This window comes from Anabrus simplex, chromosome 4 (genome assembly GCF_040414725.1).
Source record: "Anabrus simplex isolate iqAnaSimp1 chromosome 4, ASM4041472v1, whole genome shotgun sequence".
NCBI lineage: Eukaryota > Metazoa > Arthropoda > Insecta > Orthoptera > Tettigoniidae > Anabrus > Anabrus simplex.
Window position 1 is genome coordinate 197,548,783 of NC_090268.1, and position 24,885 is coordinate 197,573,667.

Consider the following 24,885-nt stretch of genomic DNA (forward strand, 5'->3'; position numbering starts at 1 on the left):
TATGACTTCAGCCCTAACAGGTCCACGACAGACCTAATCTTCAGAGTACGTATGTTAATGGAAAAATATTGGGAAAAAGGCAAAGATCCTCTTTATGGTTTTCCTTGACACTGAGAAGGCATATGACAACATTGAAAGAGAGAAGATATGGGAATGCCTGAGAAAAAGGAATGTGCCAGAGGGACTGGTGAGGAAAGTTCAGATGCTGTATGAGAACTGTACCAGCTGTGTGCGATTGGGTGATGGACATTCATCCTGGTTCAAGACCGAAAGTGGAGTCCAGCTAGGCAAGGCAGTGCACTATCCCCATCATTGTTTATCACTATCATGGATGACATAATGAAGAACATCAAGAAAACCTCTGGTGAACTAAATGCAATGGCCTTTGCTGATGATGTTATGATCAGGAGAGAAACAGAGGAACAAGTACAGTCGAGACTCAATGAATGGAAGGTTAAGTTCCAGGAGTTCAATCTCATGATAAGCAAACTCAAAACAGTAGTGATGACAATAAACAGAGAGGGACGACCAGTGGACATCATGCTAGGACACCATCCACTAGACGTGTGGAAAGCTTTACATACCTTGGCAGTATAATATCTCGAGATACACTAGTCCCAAAGGAGGTGGCAAATAGAGTGCAGAAGACCTCTCACTGGGATCCCAAAGTACCAACAAAATCAAAGCTGGTGATGTTCAATCAGTACTTCATACCAATCTTAACCTATGGTATTGAAACCTGCACCCTCACTACGAAAGACTCATCAAGGTTGCAGGCATCCGAGATGAAGTTCTTTACACCCACAATTCAAAAAACCGAACTGGACAAGTTGAGGAATGATGTGGTTAGGAAGCAAGCTGGGATTGATATATCACTGTTAGATCGGATCAGCATGTCCAGACTGAGATGGTTTGGGCATGTAACGAGGATGGAGCCAACAACAACAGCATATGTTAACTTGGAGCGACATGTGGCAGGGAAAAGGATGTTGGGAAGACCACGAACCCACTGGATGGACATCGTAAAGATGGACATTGCAGATCGAGGAAGGACACTGGAGGACGTCATTAACAACAGAACGTATCTCAATAAGACAGAATGGCAGAGGCTTGCCAACAGTACCCGGAAAACTGGAACTGTAAAATGATTATGATGATAATGATGTATAGTTGCATTAGTGATTACTGTGTACACTGTTTGAAAGTTTAAAATAAAAATTATTTCTTCAAAATCATTGTACACTGACTGACAGTGACAATGCAACACCAAGGAGGAGTGGTTCGAAAGGGATGAAAGTTGGGGAAAAAACAGAGACGGCACGGACGAATAATTGATGTTTATTTCAAACCGATATGCAGGTTACACAATGCGCACGGCATCGACTCAGTAGGATGTAGGACCACCGCGAGCGGCGATGCACGCAGAAACACGTCGAGGTACAGAGTCAATAAGAGTGCGGATGGTGTCCTGAGGGATGGTTCTCCATTCTCTGTCAACCATTTGCCACAGTTGGTCGTCCGTACGAGGCTGGGGCAGAGTTTGCAAACGGCGTCCAATGAGATCCCACACGTGTTCGATTGGTGAGAGATCCGGAGAGTACGTTGGCCACGGAAGCATCTGTACACCTCGTAGAGCCTGTTGGGAGATGCGAGCAGTGTGTGGGCGGGCATTATCCTGCTGAAACAGAGCATTGGGCAGCCCCTGAAGGTACGGGAGTGCCACTGGCCGCAGCACATGCTGCACGTAGCGGTGGGCATTTAACGTGCCTTGAATACGCACTAGAGGTGACGTGGAATCATACGCAATAGCGCCCCAAACCATGATGCTGCGTTGTCTAGCGGTAGGGCGCTCCACAGTTACTGCCGGATTTGACCTTTCTCCACGCCGACGCCACACTCGTCTGCGGTGACTATCACTGACAGAACAGAAGCGTGACTCATCGAAGAACACGACGTTCCGCCATTCCCTCATCCAAGTCGCTCTAGCCCGGCACCATGCCAGGCGTGCACGTCTATGCTGTGGAGTCAATGGTAGTCTTCTGAGCGGACGCCGGGAGTGCAGGCCTCCTTCAACCAATCGACGGGAAATTGTTCTGGTCGATATTGGAACAGCCAGGGTGTCTTGCACATGCTGAAGAATGGCGGTTGACGTGGCGTGCGGGGCTGCCACCGCTTGGCGGCGGATGCGCCGATCCTCGCGTGCTGACGTCACTCGGGCTGCGCCTGGACCCCTCGCACGTGCCACATGTCCCTACGCCAACCATCTTCGCCACAGGCGCTGCACCGTGGACACATCCCTATGGGTATCGGCTGCGATTTGACGAAGCGACCAACCTGCCCTTCTCAGCCCGATCACCATACCCCTCGTAAAGTCGTCTGTCTGCTGGAAATGCCTCCGTTGACGGCGGCCTGGCATTCTTAGCTATACACGTGTCCTGTGGCACACGACAACACATTCTACAATGATTGTCGGCTGAGAAATCACGGTACGAAGTGGGCCATTCGCCAACGCCGTGTCCCATTTATCGTTCGCTACGTGCGCAGCACAGCGGCGCACTTCACATCATGAGCATACCTCAGTGACGTCAGTCTACCCTGCAATTGGCATAAAGTTCTGACCACTCCTTCTTGGTGTTGCATTTGCTCTGTCAGTCAGTGTATTTTTATTCAAACCATACTACTGTAGGGTAATAAACATTCAGGCACACCACCAATGAAGGTGAGCTGCATGTACCATTTCAACCACATACCAGCTCTCCTGCCATTATTAAATTTCTAGCAGCACCGAGAATCAAACCCGGGCCTCCGACAATGGCAGCTAATAACACTAACCATTACGCTTTGGAGGTGGACATAAACAGGCTAATTTTAATGGTTAAATTCAACAACAATGAATGCAAAACAAATTCATGTTTGTTGTGGAAAGTTAGCGACTTTTATATAAAAAGTGGATAGGTCTATGAAAAAATAACGACCCCAAGCAACACCGGGTATATAAGCTAGTAATAGACTATATCATAACTGACTTTCAGTTCAGGAAATCTCTTAGAAATGTTCCATGGAATTTTCAATGATACAGGAGAGGAAATCATGACTCTTGAGATTTGCCAATGATATTGGAATACAGAAAATAAATAAATCCAAAACAAAAGTAATGGAGAGTAGTCGAACGAAGTCAGGTGATGCAGGATTTATTTGATTACGAAATGAATTCTTAAAGGTAGTAGATGTTACCTGTGAGGCTATAAAATGCAGACTAGCACAAGCAAGGAAGGCCTTTCTTAAGAAAATAAATTTGCTCACTTCGAACAATGAAATAGGAATTAGAAAGATTCTTTTTTTAAGACTTTCATATGATGATGATTTTCGTTTAAAGAGGCCTAACACCTGGGTCATCAGCCCCTAATGGTACAAATGAGACAAAATGTAATGACAAATTAAAAGTCCAAAATCCTCCACTAACCAGAATTCAAAACATGAGCACAAAGAATGAATGAATGAATGAATGGATATGAATTTAAAACAATCAGTGGATCCGACCCGCAATGCCTCACATTCACAGAATCTGACGTAAAACAACAGTATTACTGACCAATAGCACAATACTGAATCGATGATACTTGTAGTCTAAAGGGGCCCAAACTCCAAGTCATCGGCCCCTCATAAAGGTACTTATCGCCAGGAAAGTAGAACCATGGTATTTGTCATGTTGCGGTACTAATCAAAAGTAGCGTAGATTCGCGGTAATCCACACATTATGGTACTACTCACAGGTAATGAAATTTGCACATGGAACACAGACCTATGGTGTGCCGCTCATTACAGCACGATTTACAGGCAACGCAAACCTATGGTGTTCATCACATACGCGTACTAACCACAGGGATTCCTCATATAGTGGGGACTAATCATAGGCAAGCCAGAACCATGGTGTCGCTCATATAGTGGTACTAATCACAGGTACTGTAAAAGCCGACAGTGCACTCTGTTGCTACTAATCACAAACCTATTTTGTACCTAACATAGTGGTACTACGCGCAAGTAAAAGCGACCCATGGTGTTCGCTGCATGGTGGCACTAATTACAAGTAGTCTCATGGTTCTAATTCAATCATCCCTTGGTTGCACCTTACGATAGGCAGGAGATACCGTGGGTGTATTCTTCGTCTGCATGCCCCACCCATAGGGGGTAGGAAGAGAAAAAAAAGAAGGGATCCGTCACCTCGAAAAATGAAGTAACGGACGAAGAAAGGCAAGGGCCACGAAGGGCGGGAACATGAGACTCCCTAGGCTTCAAGTGCTCTAATACCATCATGGTCGGAAAAGAACAAGAGTTGACCAAGGGAGGTCGGACAGGATAGATGAACGTGAGGAGCCTGGCACAAATAAGCAGAAGCAATGGCAGGACTCAGCTAAGGACCCCCATGATCGCCAACTCATGCTCCCAGGTTGAGAGCCCCTTTTAGTCACCTCTTATGACAGGCAGGGGATACCGTGGGTGTATTCTTCGTCTGCATCCCCCACCCACAGGGGGCACTTTCATATGGAGCACGGCATTGAATGGAATTGAAACATGGACAATATCTAGCTCAGAAAGAAAGAGAATAGAACCTTTTAAAATGTGGTGTTTCAGAAGAATGCTGCAAGTGAGAAGGGTAGATCGAATCATGAATAAAGAAATACTGAATCAAATTGGTGAGAGATCGATTTGGGTAAATTTGACATGAAGCTTGCTTGCTTGTTTAAAGGGGCTTAACATTTAGGTCATCGGCCCAATTTGACAAGAAGAAGAGATAGAATGATAGACACATCTTACTTCAGTTGGGTTTTGAGGTAAGTGTAGGTGGTAAGAACAGTAAGGGTAGACCAAGGTATGAATATGACAAATAGATCAGAGTAGATGTAGTAGTTACATAGAAATGAAAAGGTTAGCACAGGATAGGGTCGCACGGACATCTGCATCAAACCAAGTATGGACCGAAGACCCAACAACAACAACACACAGACCCCTATCTGATCACCAGCAAACAAGATGATGATGATGATGATGATGCTTGTTGTTTTAAGGGGCCTAACATCGAAGGTCATCGGCCCCTAATGGTACGAAATGAGAGAACAAAAATTACAAAGGCATCCACTGACCAAAATAAAAATAAAAAATGTCATGAAGAATGAATGGATGGACAGGAACCCAACAAAACACAAAACAAACAAACAAAAACAAAAACCAGTGGATCGGATTCAATAGAGAACGAAAATAACATTATTACTGACCAAGGAACCACTTATAAAGCACAAAGATGCTTGGTGTCTAAAGGGGGTGCAAAATCCACGTCTAAGGCCCCACAGAATGGTACATGTCGCGAGTAAAATAGAACCATGGTATGTGTCATGTTGAGATATTAATCAGAAGTAGCGAAGACTCACGGTGTTCCACAAAAGATGGTACTACTCACAAGTACTGTACTTCGTACAGGTAACGCAGACCTATGGTGTTTCGCACACAATGGCGCCACTTACAGCCAACGCAAACCGATGAGTTTCCTCACCTAGGGTACTAGTCACGGGTGCCGGTCCCAAGGGCCCCGTGGTGTTCCACACATAGTGACTACTAATCACAGGCAACGCAGACCCACGGTGTCGCTCATATAGTGGTACAACTCACAGGCTACGCCCAGACCCGCGGTGTTGCCCACATGGGTACAACGCACGGGTACTGGAATCCACCAGGCCAGGCTTTTTACTGCAACGAATCACAAACATATTTCGTACCATGTTAGTGATACTACTCGCAAGTACATGCAACCCATGGTGTTCCCCGCAAGATGGTACGAATCAAGAGTAGTTCCTGGTTCTAATTCATTCATCCCTTGGTCGCCCCTTTTAGTCGCCTCGCACGACAGGCAGGGGATACCGTGGGTGTATTATTCGTCAGCCTCCCCCACTCACAGGGGGTGTGTGTTTGGTCCACGAGAGGTATTTTATTTCCCTCAAGTCCGCCGGCAAGCCGGTTAGGACCCCCCTATCCGCCACCTGGGACGCGCCACGTGGGAGTATCACCTCTCCCCCTGCTACGCCTGCGTAGCAGGTTCGTGGCAGCAAACAAGAAAAACTGGACTAAGGATCGAGAAACTTAAGTCTGTCTCCACGCAGATAAGGGCAGAAAATCTCCAAGACAAGGAAATTAGAAGTACTGTACATAGAAATTATCAGTGGAAAGTTCCAAAAAACTGACATTAAGCAGGTTCAGGATATGTAGAAAGAGAACATGTGGCATATAGGGATGCTCTAGTAAAAGAGGCAAAGGAATGCCCAAAATCAACTGTGTGTAAAAATGGGAAGAAGCGAACGTCTTGGTGAAATGATAGTCACGGCAGCTTGTAAAATTATGAATAAGACACATAAAAATGGGTCCAAACAACAACTGATGTAGATAAGCATTTAGAGGAAACTAACAAAGCAAAACAAATCGTTGTATTGTACAATTCAAGAATAGTGGGAAGATTTTGATAACCTGGAAAGACTTGGTCAAGTGGCAGGGAAACATTTCTGGATTGTACTTAATCTTACAAATGGACAGAAAATGAATAATGTATTGGATAAATCAGGTGAATATAGAACCTACGGAATCACTGGGCAGATGGAACAAATATTTTGAAATTTTTTTGAATGTAGGCCTACAAGAAAATATATCTGATGGAAGTCCCCAACAATGGAGTTCATATGGTGGAGAACATCAAAGGCAGAGAAAATGTAGTGGAAAGAACAGCAAATAAACTACACTATCATAAAGGAGTAGGAATACATGGAACTTGACCTGAGGTGAAATATACCTATAAAAGGAAGACAGGGATGAAATGGCCTCAAAGAGCAATGAGAAACAGCATGGAACGCGAGTAAGATACATTCCGATTGGACAATAGGCAGTAATTGGACCAATGTATATGCAAGGAAACAGTAAGGAAAGCACCAACTTTTGAGCTATTTCACCGATCAGTATACCAGGGAGTTCATAGGTATTTAGGAAAGGAGAGTGCGATTAGCAGATGAGAGCAAGTAGAATGAAAACCAGTGTGGTTTCAGACCAGAGAGAGGCTGTAGGCCTAACTGAAAAATGCTGAGAGGACAGTTAGGCCTACATTAATATTTCATAGATCTAGAAAAAGCATTTGACTTGAAAGGATGATAGTAATACTGGGGAACTATGGTATTAAGGGTAGGTTATTCCAGGAAATTAGAGGCATTTATTTTGACAATTTGGCCTCAGTGAGAATTGATGGTAGAACTAGTTCTTGGTTTAAAACATTTGCAAGAGTTAGACAAGGCTGTTTTCCGTGATGGAAGGATGAGGAAGGGCTAGAATTGGAAAGAAAGCGGTCGTGGCTTTAATTAAGGTACAGCCCCAGCATTTGCTTGGTGTGAAAACGGAAAACCATCTTCAGGGCTGCCAATGGTGCGATCCGAACCCACCATCTCTCGAATGCAAGCTCACAGCTGCACGACTGTAAATGAACGGCCACCTTGCTCGGTAGACAAGGCTGTAATCTATAACCATTGTTGTTCATACTTTACATGGACCATTTACTGACCATTTTCTTAAAATGGCAGAGACGGATTCATTCGGGTGGCAATGTAGTAAGCAGTTTGGCCTATGCCAATAACAGAAAAAGTTCATGGCAGATTGTGCCGAAAGACTGCAATCTAATTCCTTGGACCTTGAAAAGAAGTAAGTTAGAGCAAATATGATATAAAAATAAGCACTTTGAAGACTGAAGACATAGGCGCACACATACAGGAAGAAGTTGAGATTGTAGATGATGATGATGATGATTTTACGTCCCACTAACTACTTATGACGGTTTTGAAAGAGACCAAGTTGCCAGAATTTTGAGGTTGTAGAAAACACATGAACAGTACCTTCATCGTGATCGTAATGGTGTGATATTTCTGTAGATTTCATAATGAGACTTTAACACAACTTCTTTCACAAAGAACACTGCTTCACTCCAGTACCTATGTCTGGCAGATACTTCCTGATCCACAGATGAGGTGGAAACACAAATGATCAATTCTTAAGACAATGAACACCTCAAAAGTGCACTGCTAATCCTAAAACAAGCCTTAGTTCAATTCTAAATGAATGTCTTCGACAGGCAATGATTTCTAACAACTGGAGGATAACAACCATTAGAATGCTACATAAGAGAAGGGAAAATGCAGAAGACCCAAATAGTGTCCATATTCTGGAAAGTCAGGGGAAAAAAATTTGGTCAGAGAAAGTCAGGGAAATAGACAAAAAAAAGTCCGGAAAGTCAGGGAAATCTTCCCCACTGATGGACCTGAGAGGATATTTTTAGGCTCTAGTCTGCTGAAACCCAGCCTGTTGAAGCATTTCTTTTTTAGGTATTTTTTCACAAGAAGTGCACAACAATTCTACAATTTTTGTTGTCCCCTTGGGTCATTTCTTTCAACCATATTTATGTTATTTTTTATTCCAGTTCTAGGATGCTTTCTTGAAACTCATACCAATGGCTAACAAGCAGTGTAGATTTAATAAACTTTGGCTAGACAGTAAAGTGTTTCCCGAACTGAGTGGCTGGTTGGACATATTGGTAAATGATTCAACTTCTCATGCTAAACGACCTAATCATATAAAATACATGAAAGCTAAGTCTTCCCTGCCAACAATTTCTTTCTTTGTAAAGAACACCTCTACTCCATCTCCCCTCAAAGATACGCAGCCAAGAATTAGCACTAGATCCACAACTAGAAAGGAATTAGCAGTGCCAGGAACAAGTCAAATGAGTTTAAAGACTCTCAGTGTCAATGAAGATGATGTTACATTGGCTGAAGCCATATGGGCTCTCCAGGTTGTCACTGGAAAGATGTCTCTCAACTCTTGTGATGAAACCTCCGCAGCATTCAAAACAATGTTCCCAGACAGTAAAATTGCTCAAAACTTTGCTATGGCAAGACCAAGGCTTTCTTCCTATGTTTGCAAAATTACTTAAAACAGTGCTCTGACTACGGTGTTTGTTTTGATGAATCATTAAACAAATTTGTCCAAAGAGGACAAATGGACTTGTGTGCAAGGGTTTGGGATGTAAATCTTCAAAAAATTGCAACAAGGTATTGGAACAGCGTATTTTTAGGCAGGGTAACAGTGGATCACTTCACTTATTAGATAGGTTTATTTATGGACTCTCCTTACCAGGAAATATTTTGCAAGTCTCAATGGATGGTTTGAATGTCAACCTCGGTTTTACTGTTTTTTTTTTTTTTTTTTTTACTTGAAAATTATTTGCAAGTGCTAAACTCCGAGGGCAAATCTATTCTTGATATAAGCATATGCAGTTTGCATACAGTGAATGGTGATATGAAAACTGGGATCTCCGAAACTGACTGGGACCTTTTTCATTTTTTCAAGTCTCTGTACAATCTTTTTAAAGATAGCCCTGCTCAATGTGCTAAATATAACAAGCACTGCATTTCCTTACAAGTTCACTGCAATAAGATGGTTGGAAAATGGACGCTGTGTTGATCAAGCTCTTAAAATATATGATCACATTGATAAATTTGTGAAAGAGTACACTGAAAAAAAAAGAAAAAAAAACTTCAATACCTTAGAGAAACTGTGAAGAATCCACTACTTAAGACAAAACTAAGTGCTTTTAGAAGTACAGTATTTTGTCAGATATTAAACCTTTCCTCAGAATATTTCGAAGTTAGAAACCGATGGTACCTTACATCACTTGAAGAAATAAAAAACATTAAGATGAGATTTGTTAAGTCTGAAAAGATAGCTGAAGCAAGTACATCCTAAAAGATAAAAATATTTAGGCTTACAAGATAGTGACAATCTGCTTTCAGTAGAAAAAGTGGATATTGTTTATGCTGCCAAGAGCTTACTCAAACAAGTTAAATGTTCTGAAAATGAAAATGTTACTTGTAAGAATGAGTTAAAAAATTACCATGTTAGAAAAACTTAGAGCGAAAAGTCCTCAAATCCAGTTTGGCAATGAAAAGGAATGACGTCATTCTTCAAAAAAAAAAACACCTTCAATACCTTATAGAAACTGTGAACAATCCACAAGAATATGTGATAAAAGTGCTGAAAAGGCCAAATGACAGTTCTGTCTGCTAACCGAGGAAGCTCAGAACAATGCAGGAATCAATAAACGAATTAATGACTTCGGTTGTAAAAAAAGGTGATAGAAAGAAATGTACCAACTACAGAGGTATAACTCTGCTGCCACATGACCTCAAAATCTACGAATCCATCCTTGAGAGCAGGATTAGAAAATATGTTGAACCTACACTTGAGGAGGAACAATATGGATTTAGACCTCATAGATCAACTATAGACCTCATTTTTGCCACCTGAATGCTCTATGAGAAGTATTGGGAGAAAGGTAAAACACTTAGGCCTATAACTGTTTTTCTGGACATCGAGAAAGCATATGACCATTTACCACGCTGGCATATATGGGAATGTTTGAGACATAAGAAAGTGCCCGATGTCGTCCTAGCGCGAGTACAACGATTATATGATGAAACCAAGTGTTGTGTCCAGGTCCTGGATGGAAGATCAGGTTGGTTTGAAACGAAGAGTGGAGTCCAGCAAGTAAGTTGTCTTTTGCCACTTCTCTTCATAATCATAATGGATGAAGTTTGAAAAGCGCTTAAGAGAAAGGATCCAATAACTAATGCCCTCGTTTTTGTTGATGATGTAATGGTATGGGGAGAGACAGAAGCTGAGGTAGAAACTAGACTAGATCTCTGCCATGAAGCTTTTACAACCTTAGGTCTCAAAATCAGCAAAACGAAGACAGTTGGCTTGGTGATGAGTAGAAACTCTCCAATTGTTCATCTAAGAATTGGAGATGAGGAGATGGATATTGTAGACAGCTTCCAGTATTTAGGTAGTGTTCTGTCATCAGACAATACCATACATCAAGAGATTAGTAACGGAATACAGAAAGCTTCCAAATTCTATCATGCTGAACATCAAATACTTTGGGATGAAACATTTCCGTTAGCTTCCAAGATCAGCTTATAGAAAATATATCTAGTACCTATACTAACGTATGGCCTGGAAGCAGCAACACTTACTGGACCAACAAAGAGTCGTCTTCAGGCAACAGAAATGAAGTTCCTCCGTTCTTGTCTACAAAAAACAAAAATGGATTTAATAAGGAATGTGGATATCCGACAACAGCTTGGATTGGAAAGAAGCTTGCTGGAGAGTCTAGAAGTGAAGAGATTGCAATGGTATGGTCACATGAAAAGAATGAATCCTCACAGGACTCCTCGAACATACTTTGAACACAATGTTCATGGGAAAAGACCAAGAGTAACCTTGTGATGTTTGGAAAAAACAGATAATGAAGGACCTTGAAATTAGAGATGTGAACTGGTGTCACATATATGAGCAGCATCTGTGGATGGATAGAACAAACTGGAGGAGGCTCGTACACAACCGCACCCGGCTTGCTGGAGCGAAGAAATGATGATGAGTTCTAAAAGAACAGATGACTTTGGATTGGATAAATTTTACTACTATCTTTTAGAAGATGATAAATATGAAGATCTCTGGTCTGTAATGAATCTTTGTTTCATTTTATCCCATGGTAATGCAGAAATGGAGAAAAGGAAAACTGAATTACAATTGAAAGTTTTGGAGGAAAAACAGAAAAAGATGAAAAATTGAAAGAGAGACATAGGATGTTGAAATTGAAAGGAAGAAAATAGGTCTAGAAAACATAAAACAAACACCATAATCTTTTCGATAAGTACACTTTTTTTTTCATTCCTATCCTTCTTGACTGATTTGTCTTCAAATTTGAAAACTCTTTTGACTAATTGGAATTCATTATAATTCATCTACGTTAAAAACACAAATTAACTGCTTTTGATCTCAGGTGTGCTTTAAATCCACCTGAAATAGTATTAGATTGCTGTGGTAAAATAATTTTATTTTCGTATTTGAATTATATTAATTAGTTGAACTTTATTCCTTGAAAATAAGATAAAGGTATATTTTAGGCCTACATGTTGCCATATATATATATGTGTGTGTGTGTATAGTGTCAATGTAATTGTTTTTTCCCTAAATAATTGAAAAAAAAAAAAGGAAATGGAGAGAGAATTAGGTCAGCTAAGGGAATAGTGAAGGCTGGCATTTCTTTTTTTTGCTTATGTCGCACCGACATAGATAGGTCTTATGGTGACGATAGGATAGCAAAGGGCTAGGAAAGAGAAGGAAGCGGCCGTGGCCTTAATTAAGGTATAGCCCCAGCATTTGCCCGGTGTGAAAACGTGAAAATGGAAAACCATGGAGAAACATCTTCAGGGCTGTCGACAGTGGGGTTCAAACCCACTAAATCCTGGATGCAAGCTCACAGCTGTGCACCCCTAACCTGGTAACATAAGAGTGAATATCAGGTAGGAAATAAACTGGAACAGGTTGTTCATTTCGAACAATGAAGTTCTGTAAAAAAGAAGAGAGATCTCAGAGAAAAACTTTTACATCACTCTGTTTTCAGACCGAATTTGCTGTACGGGAGTGAAGATTAGGTGGACTCGGGATATCCTATTTGCAAGTTGGACGTAACGGCACGAAAGTAGCAAGAATGATGGCTGGTACAAACAGGTGGCAACAATTTCAGGAGGGTACTCAAAATAAGGAGATACAGGCTAAGGAATTAATCTGATGGATGAAGTTGTACATATAAACCAGCTTCAGTTCTGGAGTCATGTGAGGCAAACGGAGGAAGTTAACCTCTCAGTGGCATGCCCGAGAAATTCTCGAGTGGCGCACACCTGCCCATAACGTTACTGCCCAAGAAATTCTCGTTTAGTTGCAGTGTTCATTTCGCGATTGCCCAATAATTTCTCGGGTACTGTAATCTCTTTGGAAAATGTTTTCCAGCATTCTCAACAGATGGCGGGAGGATTTCCAGCTGCACTCATGAAGCCTCTGGCCTAAAATATGTCTTATCTTCTCTACTTCACATATGCAATCTCTGGCCAGCTGACGAGGTAAACAGAAATGGCCAGCGCGAAACGGAAGAGAAGTTTGTCTGAAGACAAAATTAGGAACTACATCAAAGATGAATCTCTAAGTGACATTAGTATTTCTGATAGTAGTGATAATGATTCTATTGATTATTCAGATGACGACCTTCTTAGTAATTCTAGGGAAAGTGAAGAAGATACTACATCATAAGCTAAAGGTGATGGTAGATGTTGAATATACATTCGTATGGAAAAAGTGTAAGCCTGGGGATAGTGTACAGCCTAATATAATTCCATTTATGGAAAATCCTGGTGTGAGGGTTGGATTATTACCTGAGGTGAGTGTGACTGACTGTTTTGAACTGGTTAAAACGTATAACTGACGATGTTGTAAATTTGAGTTACCGAAATATATTCACTGGCCCTATGCTAAAAGTGCATTGAAAAACTTGTAAATAAATCTCTGCATACAAGGGCACAGTTAAAAAACTTACAAAATTTTGAAATGTATTGTGTTAGTGTTGATCAGAATAACACAAAAGCCTGAAATAAAAATGTATTGCCCATGGTACAGTATTCTCAAAACACCAATATTTTAATTTTATGAAACCATATCACAGGCCTACTGTAAAACAGTGTAAACAGAGTGTAAAGTAAGATAATATATGAATGTGTTCCCTTAGTAATTGTTACTCATTCCTTGCTTCCTAAAAATAAATAATTCCCTCCAAAAAAACCTCACTTTTCTGGCATAGGAGGTCTGCCAAAACCCGCCACTAAAGGGGTTAAGTTACCTAAGAGAATAATGGTCTCTGCCGTCGAGGGTAAGAGAAGGAGAGGAACTCCAGGCAACAATGGTTACGCTCTGTTTTGAATGGTTTAATGTCCGACTCGTTGGCTGAATGGTCAGCGTACTGGCCTTCGGTTCAGAGGGTCCCGGGTTCGATTCCCGGCCGGGTCGGGGATTTTAACCTTAATTGGTTAATTCCAATGGCCCGGGGGCTGGGTGTTTGTGCTGTCCCCAACATCCCTGCAACTCACACACCACACATAACACTATCCTCCACCACAATAACACGCAGTTCCCTACAAATGGCAGATGCCGCCCACCCTCGTCGGAGGGTCTGCCTTACAAGGGCTGCACTCGGCTAGAAATAGCCACATGAAATTATTATTATTATTAATGGTTTAATGATGAGGTGTGGAACTAAACAAGGCAACAGAGCTAGTTGCAAATAGAGGATCGTGGAGGTGTTAATTAATTCACAGAAATAGTAGTAGTGGTGGTGATTACTGTTTTAAGAGAAAGTACAACTGGGCAATCACCCTCTATTAACACTAATTAGAGGGGGAAAATGGAAGGGGTCCAACACTTTGAAAAAATGAAGATATTGGCCAAAGAAAGAAAAGGGCTATGAGAGCATGAAAATGTAAGACTCCCTAAGCCTCCGTAAGTAATACCATCGGGGTCAGAAAAGAACAAGAGCTGGCCAAGGGAGGTCGGATAGGATAGATAAAAATGAGGAGCCTGGCACAAGTAAGAGGAAACCATGCCAGGACTCGGCCAAGGGCCCCGTTGTTGCCAACCCACACACCTGAGATGAGAGTCCCTGGGGCCTCTTTTAGTCATCTCTTACAACAGGCATAGGATACCATGTGTGTTATTCTACTGCCCTCACCCACAGGGGGATAATTCACAGCGGCTTGCATAAGGAAAACTGAAAGGCAGAGCAGTCAATGAAGATGTATGTGGGTCTTGGAAATCAACCCGAAACAAGTCCGTGTGGCTCTGGGCAAACGAGAGTGAAATGTGCAATACATTGGATTCAACAAGAGAATCCAGCTAGCCTCTTTCCAACATGTAACCTACAAGAGGTGCCCCTTGTTAAGCTGAGCAACCCAATGGAAGGTTGGGTAACCAATTCCAGCGGGAAACTGGGTCGGTGAGCCTATCAGTGTTGGTGGACTCCAAGGTGGTCAACAGCTTCAACGGCAGATGAGGATTGCGAATCCCAACGGGAGAGATGGTGGAGGAACTACCTTGGGAATACAAATCCACACGTCTAATCCCGCAACGGGCGATGTTGTGGTCAGCATCTGTACCCAGGTCAGGGTCGGCTATTTAGATACGCTCCAGATCTTATCAATCTGGTTCTAACTGCAGTGGGACCTTTGGGTTGTGTGAATAATTTCACACAAGCTACCAGGGTGGGAAAACGAAAATTGGAAACTATCCCAGCCGGCACAATCCGGCCAGAAAGTGTCTGGTCTAAGCAGGGCATCCGATTCTGGCCCTGCACCATAATGCTGGGATCAGTCGGAGGATCCCTCACCCCACAAGCTGAGAACGAAGAAGAAACACTTCTTTGGCACCGTCAATGTCAACACCCTCCTTAAGATTGGGAAAAAAAAAAAATGGAACTGGTTAAAGTACTAGAAGAATATCAAATTAAGCTCCTGGCAGCCCAAGAAACAAGGTTTATTTCAGATGAAGTGGCCATGATGAGCAATTACAGAATATTGAAAGGATTACCTGCAATCAGGGAAAAGAATCCAAGTAAGAAGAGAATGTAGCCGTCTATTCTGGGAACAAGCTTTCTTTGTTCACAAATCAAGAGCAGATGCCATTATTGAATTTAAGTCATTATCTCCTACACTTTCAGTCTTAACCTTGAGAAGTGGGAACAAATACTATGTGATCTTCAATGCCCATGCTCCTATCAACGAGGACAACAAGAAAAATCCAGATAAAGTTGAGGAATTTAGGTCTCTTCTCGAAAGGGAACTGATGCCAGTGCCGAATCACCAAGTGACAATCTTAATGGGTGACTTTAATAAACATATTGGAAGAGAACGAAAATTCAATGGAATAGTTGGGAGATACCCAGGACACCAGAGAACCAACAGAAATGGAGAAAGACTGATTGAAGCCTGCAATTCGTCCAACTTGAAACTAATGTCCACACGATTCAAGAAAGAACCCAAGAAGATGATGACGTGGTGATCCCCAAACCCGAAATTAGGTGAATTTCAAATCGACCCCATGGCAACTTCCAGCCCTCAAGAAATAATGAATGTCAGGGTCCAGAGAGGAGCTAATGTAAACTCTGATCACTACTTGACCAGAGTTAAGATCAGGTTTATCCCCCGCTACACCAAGAGAACTCCACCAAAAATCAAAAAGTTCAAGATAGATGAACTCTGAATCAATCAAGAAATCGTAGAGAAGTATCAGAAAGAGCTTGAAGCCATGGAATCGTATGAGTGGAATGAAATGGCTGGAAAAATACAAGAAGTAGCTGAACAAACATTATCCTTGAAAAAAAAAAAAGAAAAAAAACAGCCCTGGTGGAATGACGAGTGCGAAGAACCACTACAGGAAAAATTGAAAGCATGAAACAGATGGTGCTCTAACCATAAGGATTTTCATGAATTTAAAGAGCAGGGAAAATGCACAGCCAGAATCCTCAGGAATCGAAGGAACAACTGAACTATATTGAGGAGAATTTTCAGAAGAATAACACCAGAGAATTCTATCAAGTTTTCAAGAACAAAATTAAAGGTTTCACACATGGAAATCTATGTTTCACGAATGACCCGAGAAAACTCATCATGAGCAACAAGAAAAACTGTGACCACTTGGCTCAGTACTTCCAAAAACTTTTGAACTGTGATCCCCCTGAGAAAGGACTATGCTACAAAACACCTAGAGAAATTGTCCAGAACTCCTGTCCCCCTGATAGAAAGGAAATAAGAACTATAATTACGGGACTGAAAAACAACAAGGCACCTGGGGAAGAGTTCATCACGTCAGAATTATTTAAATATGGTGGTGAAAACATAGTGAAACAGTTGGAAATACTCTTTAGGCATATTTGAGAAACAGAACAATTCCAAAAAGAGTGGAAGAACGCGCGCATTCACCCTCTACACAAGAAAGGGGACAAAAAGAACGTTAATAATTACACTTCTTTCCGTCGCATATAAGATATTTTCAAAAGCACTCCAGCATAGAGTGAAGCCTTATCTGGACAAGCAGCTAGGTGAATACCAAGTAGGATTTCGAAAAGGACACTCGTGTGCAGAACCAATTTTCATCTTGAAACCATTGATAAAGATAATGGTGATGAGACAAAAGAGGTTTATCATGACCTTTGTAGATTACAGTGCATTACGGTTTTCAAATGTCCACCTATTCAATACAATAATATTTTATTGTGAGACAATCACGCGTCATAAGGATACTAGTTTTGACATCTGTAGATTTCAAGAAAGCATACGATTCTATAGACCTACAACACTTATCAATATTCTCAAGGAATTTGGATTAGATGATGAATCCATAGCTCTGATACAACAGACTCTCACGGACACATACTCCTGAGTAAAATTTATGGGGGAGCTCTCAGAAAAGTTTGAGAACAAAACAGGGCTCAGACAGGGGGATGGCCTCTCCCCACTACTTTCCCTCAACTGAGTGCTGGAGAAAGTCGTCTGGGAATGGAGGAGAGAAAGACTATCAAAACGGAGTAAGAATTGCTTGTAAAACTACCGGTATTACAGCTGACTGCCTGGCCTTTGCTGATGATGATGTGCTCTTTGCCGACGATCTTTAAACGACAGCAAAGCAGACTGAAGTACTCCAAGATGCAGCTGCTAAGACTGGTCTAAAGATCTCGCTCGAGGGACTCCGAAAAGACTGATCCTACCCGTAAGATAGTGACCATACGGAATGTCGAGAGAACTACAAAATTCAAGTACCTTGTTGAACTTCTAACCCCCAATAGTAATGAGAATGAAGCACTGAAGGAAAGAGCATGGAAGATGGAATTGGCTTTTAAACAGAGTCAGAGTATTCACAAATCCAAATCCCTCTCTTTCGAGGCAAAACTGAGACACTACAGCACAGTAATTACACCAGCATGTCTCTATGCAGATAAGATCGAAGATAGAAGACCCCTTAACTGAGAAAAAAGAAAGTTCCTCAGGAAGATCTTAGGACCAAAGAAAGTCACTGGAGAATTTAGCTTCCATCTGAGGTCCAACAAGGAAGTGTATGAGAGGATTGAGAAGATAACCACCAAAATGATGAGGAGGAGATTGACAATTTATGGCATTTGAAGAGAATGAGCCCAGACAGACTGGCATATAAATTAATAAGTCTATAAATTAATTATTCTTCAAGAAAAATGGAAAACTCATCCCCGCTGGTTGAACGAAGTGCATAAAGATCTCAATGAAGATAGAAATTCAAAATAGAAATATCTTCAGACAGAAAGTTGCAGAACTGAATGATAATCTGGAGAAACAACCCGCTAAACTACGGAACATCTCGGTGCAAGAACGGCAAACGAGGAGCCAAAGGTTAAAGAACCTTTGGAGAGAAATATAAAAAGAAGGGTATTACCTTTAGGAAGAAACGTGACAGGTAGCTGGTGTATTTGTAGCCCAAAGTTGGCTGTATTGAAAGAAAAAAGATGTATGTATGTTAAATTGGAAGAAACTGAAGATGAAGCCAAAACTCCGAACAAAAAGAGGAGTCGTTGCACTATCTGTGGGGGAAAAAAAGAACGTTACGATTCGATGCAGCACATGCCAGGTTGAGAGGAGTCGTTGCACTATCTGTGGGCAAAAAAAAAGAATGTTACAACGATTTGATGCAGCATATGCCAGGTTTTTGTGTGCAAAAATAATTCTTCAAATGTTTGTAACAATCACATTGTCAACACCTCAAGTATAGTAGATGATGGTGGAGGTGATTATTGTTTTTAAAGTAGTACAACTGGGCAACCATCCTCTGTTAACACTGATCAGAAGAGAAAATAATAATGTTATTTGCTTTACGTCCCACTAACTACTTCTACGGCTTTCAGAGGAGCCAAGATGCCGGAGTTTAAAGTCTTGCAGGAGTTCTTGTACGTAGCGTACCAGTAAATCTACGGACACGAGGCTGACGTATCTGAGAACCTTCAAATACCACCGGACTGAGCCAGGATCAAACCTGCAGAATTGGGGTTAGAAGGCCACTGCCTCAACCGTCTGAGACACTCAGCCCGGCAGAAGAAGAGAAAAAAAGGGAAGAGGTATAATGCTTCAAAAACTGAAGGTATTGGCAAAAGAAACGTAAGGGCCACGAAGGGCGTGGAATGAAAGACTCCCGAGACCTTGGAGACCTTAATACTGTTGAGGTCGAAAGAGACCAAGAGAGGTCAGATATGAAAGATCAAAAATGAGGAGCCTCACACAAGTGGAGAACCGGGGTCTCCAACCCATGCTCCCAAGCTTACAGCCCCCTGATCCCCCTTCAATTGCCTCTTATGAAACAATGTACTTTATCAACTCACCCACATGGGGTTTAGGTAAGCCTATAGTAAAGAATGAAGATGAAATCGGGTTTGTAACATTTTAATGCCATAGAAGAACTGAATTAGTACAACACAAATAACTAAGATACAATTCTACGACGGGGGCAACGGAGAGTAGAGATGGAGACTTGGCACCAAATTAAAAATCACTGAAATTCATAAGCAACGAACATAACACAGATTTGGTAATTATGAAGTCTCGCCTATATCATTAGATGCTTCAAAATATTGATTTTGCTTTATTTTACAAAACAGTTACCAAATGAAAACTGTTAGGTTACTTTTAACACGCAATCAGTAGCAGTTTGTGCTTAATTAAAGAAGCTAATGATCGACCGAATTTAGTTAACATGTATACAGGGCGAAGAAGTCAACAATTCTGAGTAAAATTTCCACTGACCTTAGTCTTAATTAAAAATGCACGAATACTTCATTACCCAACCATATCCGCAATACAACTGGCCTTGAAGCTACATGTCTGTACACTTCCGCCGAAATTCCATTTAAGCTTATTGTCCACCACTAGGACAAACAAGACACCCAAAGGCAGTTATTGCAACAAATAAAAATTAATAATGAACATATGAATCCCAAATCTCAGAAACACATTGAGAGACATTGTTCACGCAGCGCCATTTTATTTGTTTACCATTTAACACAGCAGCGTTGCCACGGCCGACTTGTCCACTGCCTGCTCCATCTGCTTCCGATGGCTGCTTATACTGCCTGCTCATAAAAACATTTTAACATGGCACTAAATGAAACACACATCAGGTGGCAGCACCAACCGGCTCCAGACCTGTCGGAATGAAATAGCGGGAAATAGGATAGTACTGTACTTGTTTTCAGTGAAAATGGTGTACTGCTGCGTGCCTTTCTGAAAAATCAAAGAAAGGGAAACCAGAATTCCGTGATACCTTCAAGTACACAATTGCGTTGAAAGTGGTTAAGTATTATATCCAGGGAAGGAAACAGCAAGGGAAGTAAATGGCTTCCTTCTGATTATTCCGTGGTTTGCAGTCTACATTTCGTCAATGACGATTTCAAAGTGAACAGCAAAACGCGAAAATTAAAAACGGGATCTGTACCCAGCCCTTTCCCTGATTATCCAGCTTATAAACAACCGCTAATTTCAGCGATGACCAAGAGAAGGGATTCAAGCACAGAGACGTCTAACAAGAGCTCTTCAAATATCATTGCAGAAAATAGTAAGCGTTACATAAGGTTTGAAGTATTACATACTAAGTAATATAATTTCTGGGGACAATTGTACTGTTAATGTGAAGGTACAAAACAGAATAATATGCTGTCATAGATTCCATTGTCCGCCTCTGTGGTGTAGTGGTTAGTGTGATTAGCTGCCACCCCCTGAGGCCCGGGTTCGATTCCAGGCTCTGCCAAGAAATTTGAAAAGTGGTACGAGGTCAAATGAGTAGAGGTGGGTTCGATTCCCACCTCAGCCATCCTGGAAGTGGTTTTCCGTGGTTTCCCACTTCTCCACGGCCGTTTCCTTCCCTCTTCCTTGTCCATCCCTTCCAATCTTCCCATCCCCCGCAAGGCCCCTGCTCAGCATAGCAGGTGAGGCCGCCTGGGCGAGGTACTGGTCATCCTCCCCATGTGTATCCCCCCGACTCAGAGTCTGAAGCTCCAGGACACTGCCCTTGAGGCGGTAGAGGTGGGATCCCTCGCTGAATCCGAAGGAAAAGCCAAGCCTGGAGGGTAAGCAGATTAAGATTCCATTACGAGTCGTTTGCTAGCAGTATAAATAATGTCAGGTTCTCTCCGCCGATGGTGCTAACGTTATCCACAAGCAAAATTCAAAATTTTCTGCCTCAGTATTCTCTCCCGGACTTGACGAAACAGAACCAGTTGGCTGAATGGTCAGCGTACTGGCCTTCGGTTCACAGGGTTCGATTCCCGACCGGGTCAGGGATTTTAACGTTAAGTGGTTCATTCCAGTGGCTCGGGGGCTGGGTATGTGTGGCGTCTTCAGCATTAGAAATCATCCTAGGTAGGGCCTTCATCTTCACAGACATGCAAGCCGCCTAATAGGCCGTCTATTATTATTATTATTCCCTGAGTATGTACTTGATTTACTGGAAGATTTTCATGAAACCCCTGAGTCAGTGTGTGTCACTTTGGAAACTGCTTACCAGGCATTAGTGTGTGGTTATTTAGTGCGTGTAATGGAAGAGAAAACAGAATGCAGCACGTGCATGAATAACGTTTCCACCTCATTTAATGCATCCCCATTGATGAACTTAATCAAGACAGTCGGATAGAGGAAGCCTGCGCTATCCCCAGCAACGATTTATTGGCCTAATTATGGGGCTACAGAAATTTGTTGAGGCGGCTTTACCGTACTGCAAGAAATCTGCAAGTCTGCTCCAGACTATAAAAAACTATGTTCTACCTTCTATTTTTTCTAGTTGCTTTATGTCGCACCGACACAGATGTTCTACCTTCTTTGTGCCAATGTAAGATTTTAAAGTGTTTTTGTAACAATAAGCACCAGGAACTTGTATCAGAAACTGTGGTTGCCAAATTCGTGAAACCTCTACTTAGTAATGTAGGGAAGTGACATACAGACAAAGTTTCCAGGATTTCTTGTTCGTCGAAACCTCTTTCTCGAAAAGTGCTGAAGCTATAACTCTCTAGAACACCACTTTATACGTAAAATTCTTTAATTTTGATGTTACTTTCAGATTTTAAATTTTGCCGGTATGCTTATCTAGTTGTATTCACGCGATAACTGGGTTCGTCTGGTGCTGCCATCTAGCGGCAGATTGCTTGTAAGTCGTGTTACACGTTTGAATATGGAATGAGCAGGCAGTATAAGCAGCCATCGGATGCAGATCGAGCAGGCAGTGGTCTTGTCTTGATGGGATAATTTAATGGGCTTCGCTTGGGAGTGGTATACCCAGCCACGCATCCTATAATCAAACACAAAATATGGAGGAGGCGGAAACACAAAATAGAAAATGTAAAAACGGGGTTATGAATTCAACTACAAATCTACCACACAGGAAAATCACAAGGACACGAAGTACTAGACTTCATGTCTTTCTACTTTCTACCAATCACACACATGACCGGGTTGACGCATAAGGAAAAGAGAAAGGGACATAACCTACAGTAAACAGTTGGTGTCATAAAGGAAATTCGAGAGGGCAACTACCGTAGTAGGCGTGGGATCGAGTATCCATCAATTGAGTGGGTAACGCGAATTGTGTTCGAAAAAAGTTTGTAACCATTTACGCCTGCTAACTTCAAGTAACGGACACTGAAACAGTATATGATTAATGGTAGCAATCGACGTACGACACTTACAGAGGATAGACGCGACCAACTTCATCCGAAATAATTGATCCGGCGTGCACATATGGTTAAGCCGCATACGTGTAAGATTAGTAATATGACGTAATATGACGTCGAGTATAAGGATGTTTTGTAAACCACGGAGAACGTGGGACATTCGGAAGGAGTGTGAATAAATGCCGTCCTGTACGACACGCGGGGTTACTCCACTCAGTCTGCCAAATCTGTCGTATCGTCTCGCGACAACTGCTCCAAAACTCCACGAATGGCAACATCAAAGAAAACGCCACACCCTGACCATGCGTAGCTGCTTGAGCTAAGAGATCAGCTTGTTCATTACCAGTGATATGTGAATGACCAGGAACCCAGATTAATGTAATCTGTTTACCTCGTTGGTGAATATCGAAACAAATATTTCGAAGATTTTGATTGTACCAATGTGATCGGGAACTGGGATTTTTTAAAGCCTGAAGCAAACTCAAGGAATCAGAAGCAATGTATACATTATCGCGGTGTGAGTACTTAACGTATAGTAGGGCTTGGCGGATTGCGAAAGCTTCAGCCGTAAATATAGAAGTCTCTGATGGGAGGAAGAATTGTTTGGATAGAACAAGATCCGGGGAGAAAAACGCCGCCACCACACCTGGGGAGGGGGGTGCAAGTTTTAGACCCATCAGTATAGAATACTGGTGCTAATGCGTGAACATCCTGTGACAAAATGCGATGGACATATTTCCTAGCACTTTGTGTCTGGGCGGGCCAAATGGTTGAACACCTCCTGATGTTGGCAGTATCATGTCAGGGGGACATAATAGTTTACCTGAAAGGGAAAAATGTAGTTAGCTGTGGACGGGTTACGCAGCATAGAGGTAAGAAGATAACTAAATTGCCAATAAGCCCATGCCAGCGCGGGGAATCTGTTTAAAGGTGTACCCATATCTTGATAATAACGAACTAGCAAGGATAATTTAGGGATGAGAGGGTGTGAGTTGAGAGATAGAGTCCGTAGAAGAAACTTGGTGGCTAGCAATTTTCGCCGCAGTTTTAAGGGAAATTCCGTGGCTTCAACCAGTGTGGCATTGTTGGGGGATGATTGTAGAGCCCCAATACAAAGTTTAACAAACTGTACTTGAAGTGAATCCAATTGAGTAAGTTTTTGATTGGCCGCCGTGTCGATAAACCCCGAGTCATAATCCAAGGACGATCGAATAATGTTACGATATAACAGAAGCATCGTACTGGGATCGGATCCCCAAGATCTCTGTCGTAGGGCAAAAAAGATTGTTTTTTTGGGGGGGGGGGAAGGGACTTATCCACCAGGTATTTGACTTGGGTGTGTCATAGTAATTTCCGGTCAAGGTAAATACCTAGATATTTAGTAGACTGGACGATCGGGATCGAAAACCCTTGGAAGCGAATAGGGGGGTGTTCCGTACGCTGAGCCCAAGAGAAAACAATCGCACGACATTTGTCGAAGGATACTTCGAAGTTATGATCAGTGAGCCATTTACCAAAATCCATAAGCGTCATATGCAATGACTTATAAACTTCTTCAAGTGATGGAAGACTGAGATATATCACGAGATCATTGGCAAATTGGATCATACGTGCTCTGCGTGTAATAATGTTCTCGAGGGACATCGAATAGATTGAGAATAAATTGGACTTAGGATATCCCCCTGAGGGAGCCCGTTAGAAGTCATACGTGCTGAGATCTGTGGGAAGTGTTTGAGTTGAAGTGATCTGTGCCTTAGCATGTTCAATAGAAGATTAATAAAGAGAGGCGGAAAATTGTAATTGAGCAACTTCTGGAGTAAAATTTTGAGGTCAACATGATCATAGGCTCCCCGTAAGTCAAAGAAAATTGCCAACAAGGGTTCCTTCCGTCATCGTGCTAAACTGATATCTGTAACCAAAAGGTTAATGGCATCAGAGGCAGAACGACCCGGTAGGAAGGCAAATTGATATTTTGGTAGCAAGTTATAGAAATCGAGAGACCATTTGAGGCGTTCCAGAAGAATCTTTTGGAGAAGTTTTCTAAGGCATTGTCCCAGGTAAATACCCCTATAACTATCAGGAAGGACAGGATTTTTACCTGGTTTCAACAGGGGGACTAGATAGAATGCGTTCCATGTGGAAGCGGGTCGAGCCGTCTCAAGGCAAAGATTGAAAATCTGTAGTAAATA

General features: G+C 42.0%; 1 protein-coding gene across 1 annotated transcript in view; it reads right to left on the reverse strand.

Moving 5' to 3' along the window:
• The window catches only part of LOC136872564 (protein FRA10AC1), an 89,780-nt gene that overhangs the window by 55,533 nt on the left and 9,362 nt on the right, over nucleotides 1-24,885 (reverse strand). The window contains exon 2 of the mRNA XM_067146364.2: nucleotides 20,031-20,107. Coding sequence (XP_067002465.2) covers nucleotides 20,031-20,107 — 77 coding nt within the window. The remainder of the gene's footprint in view (nucleotides 1-20,030; nucleotides 20,108-24,885) is intronic.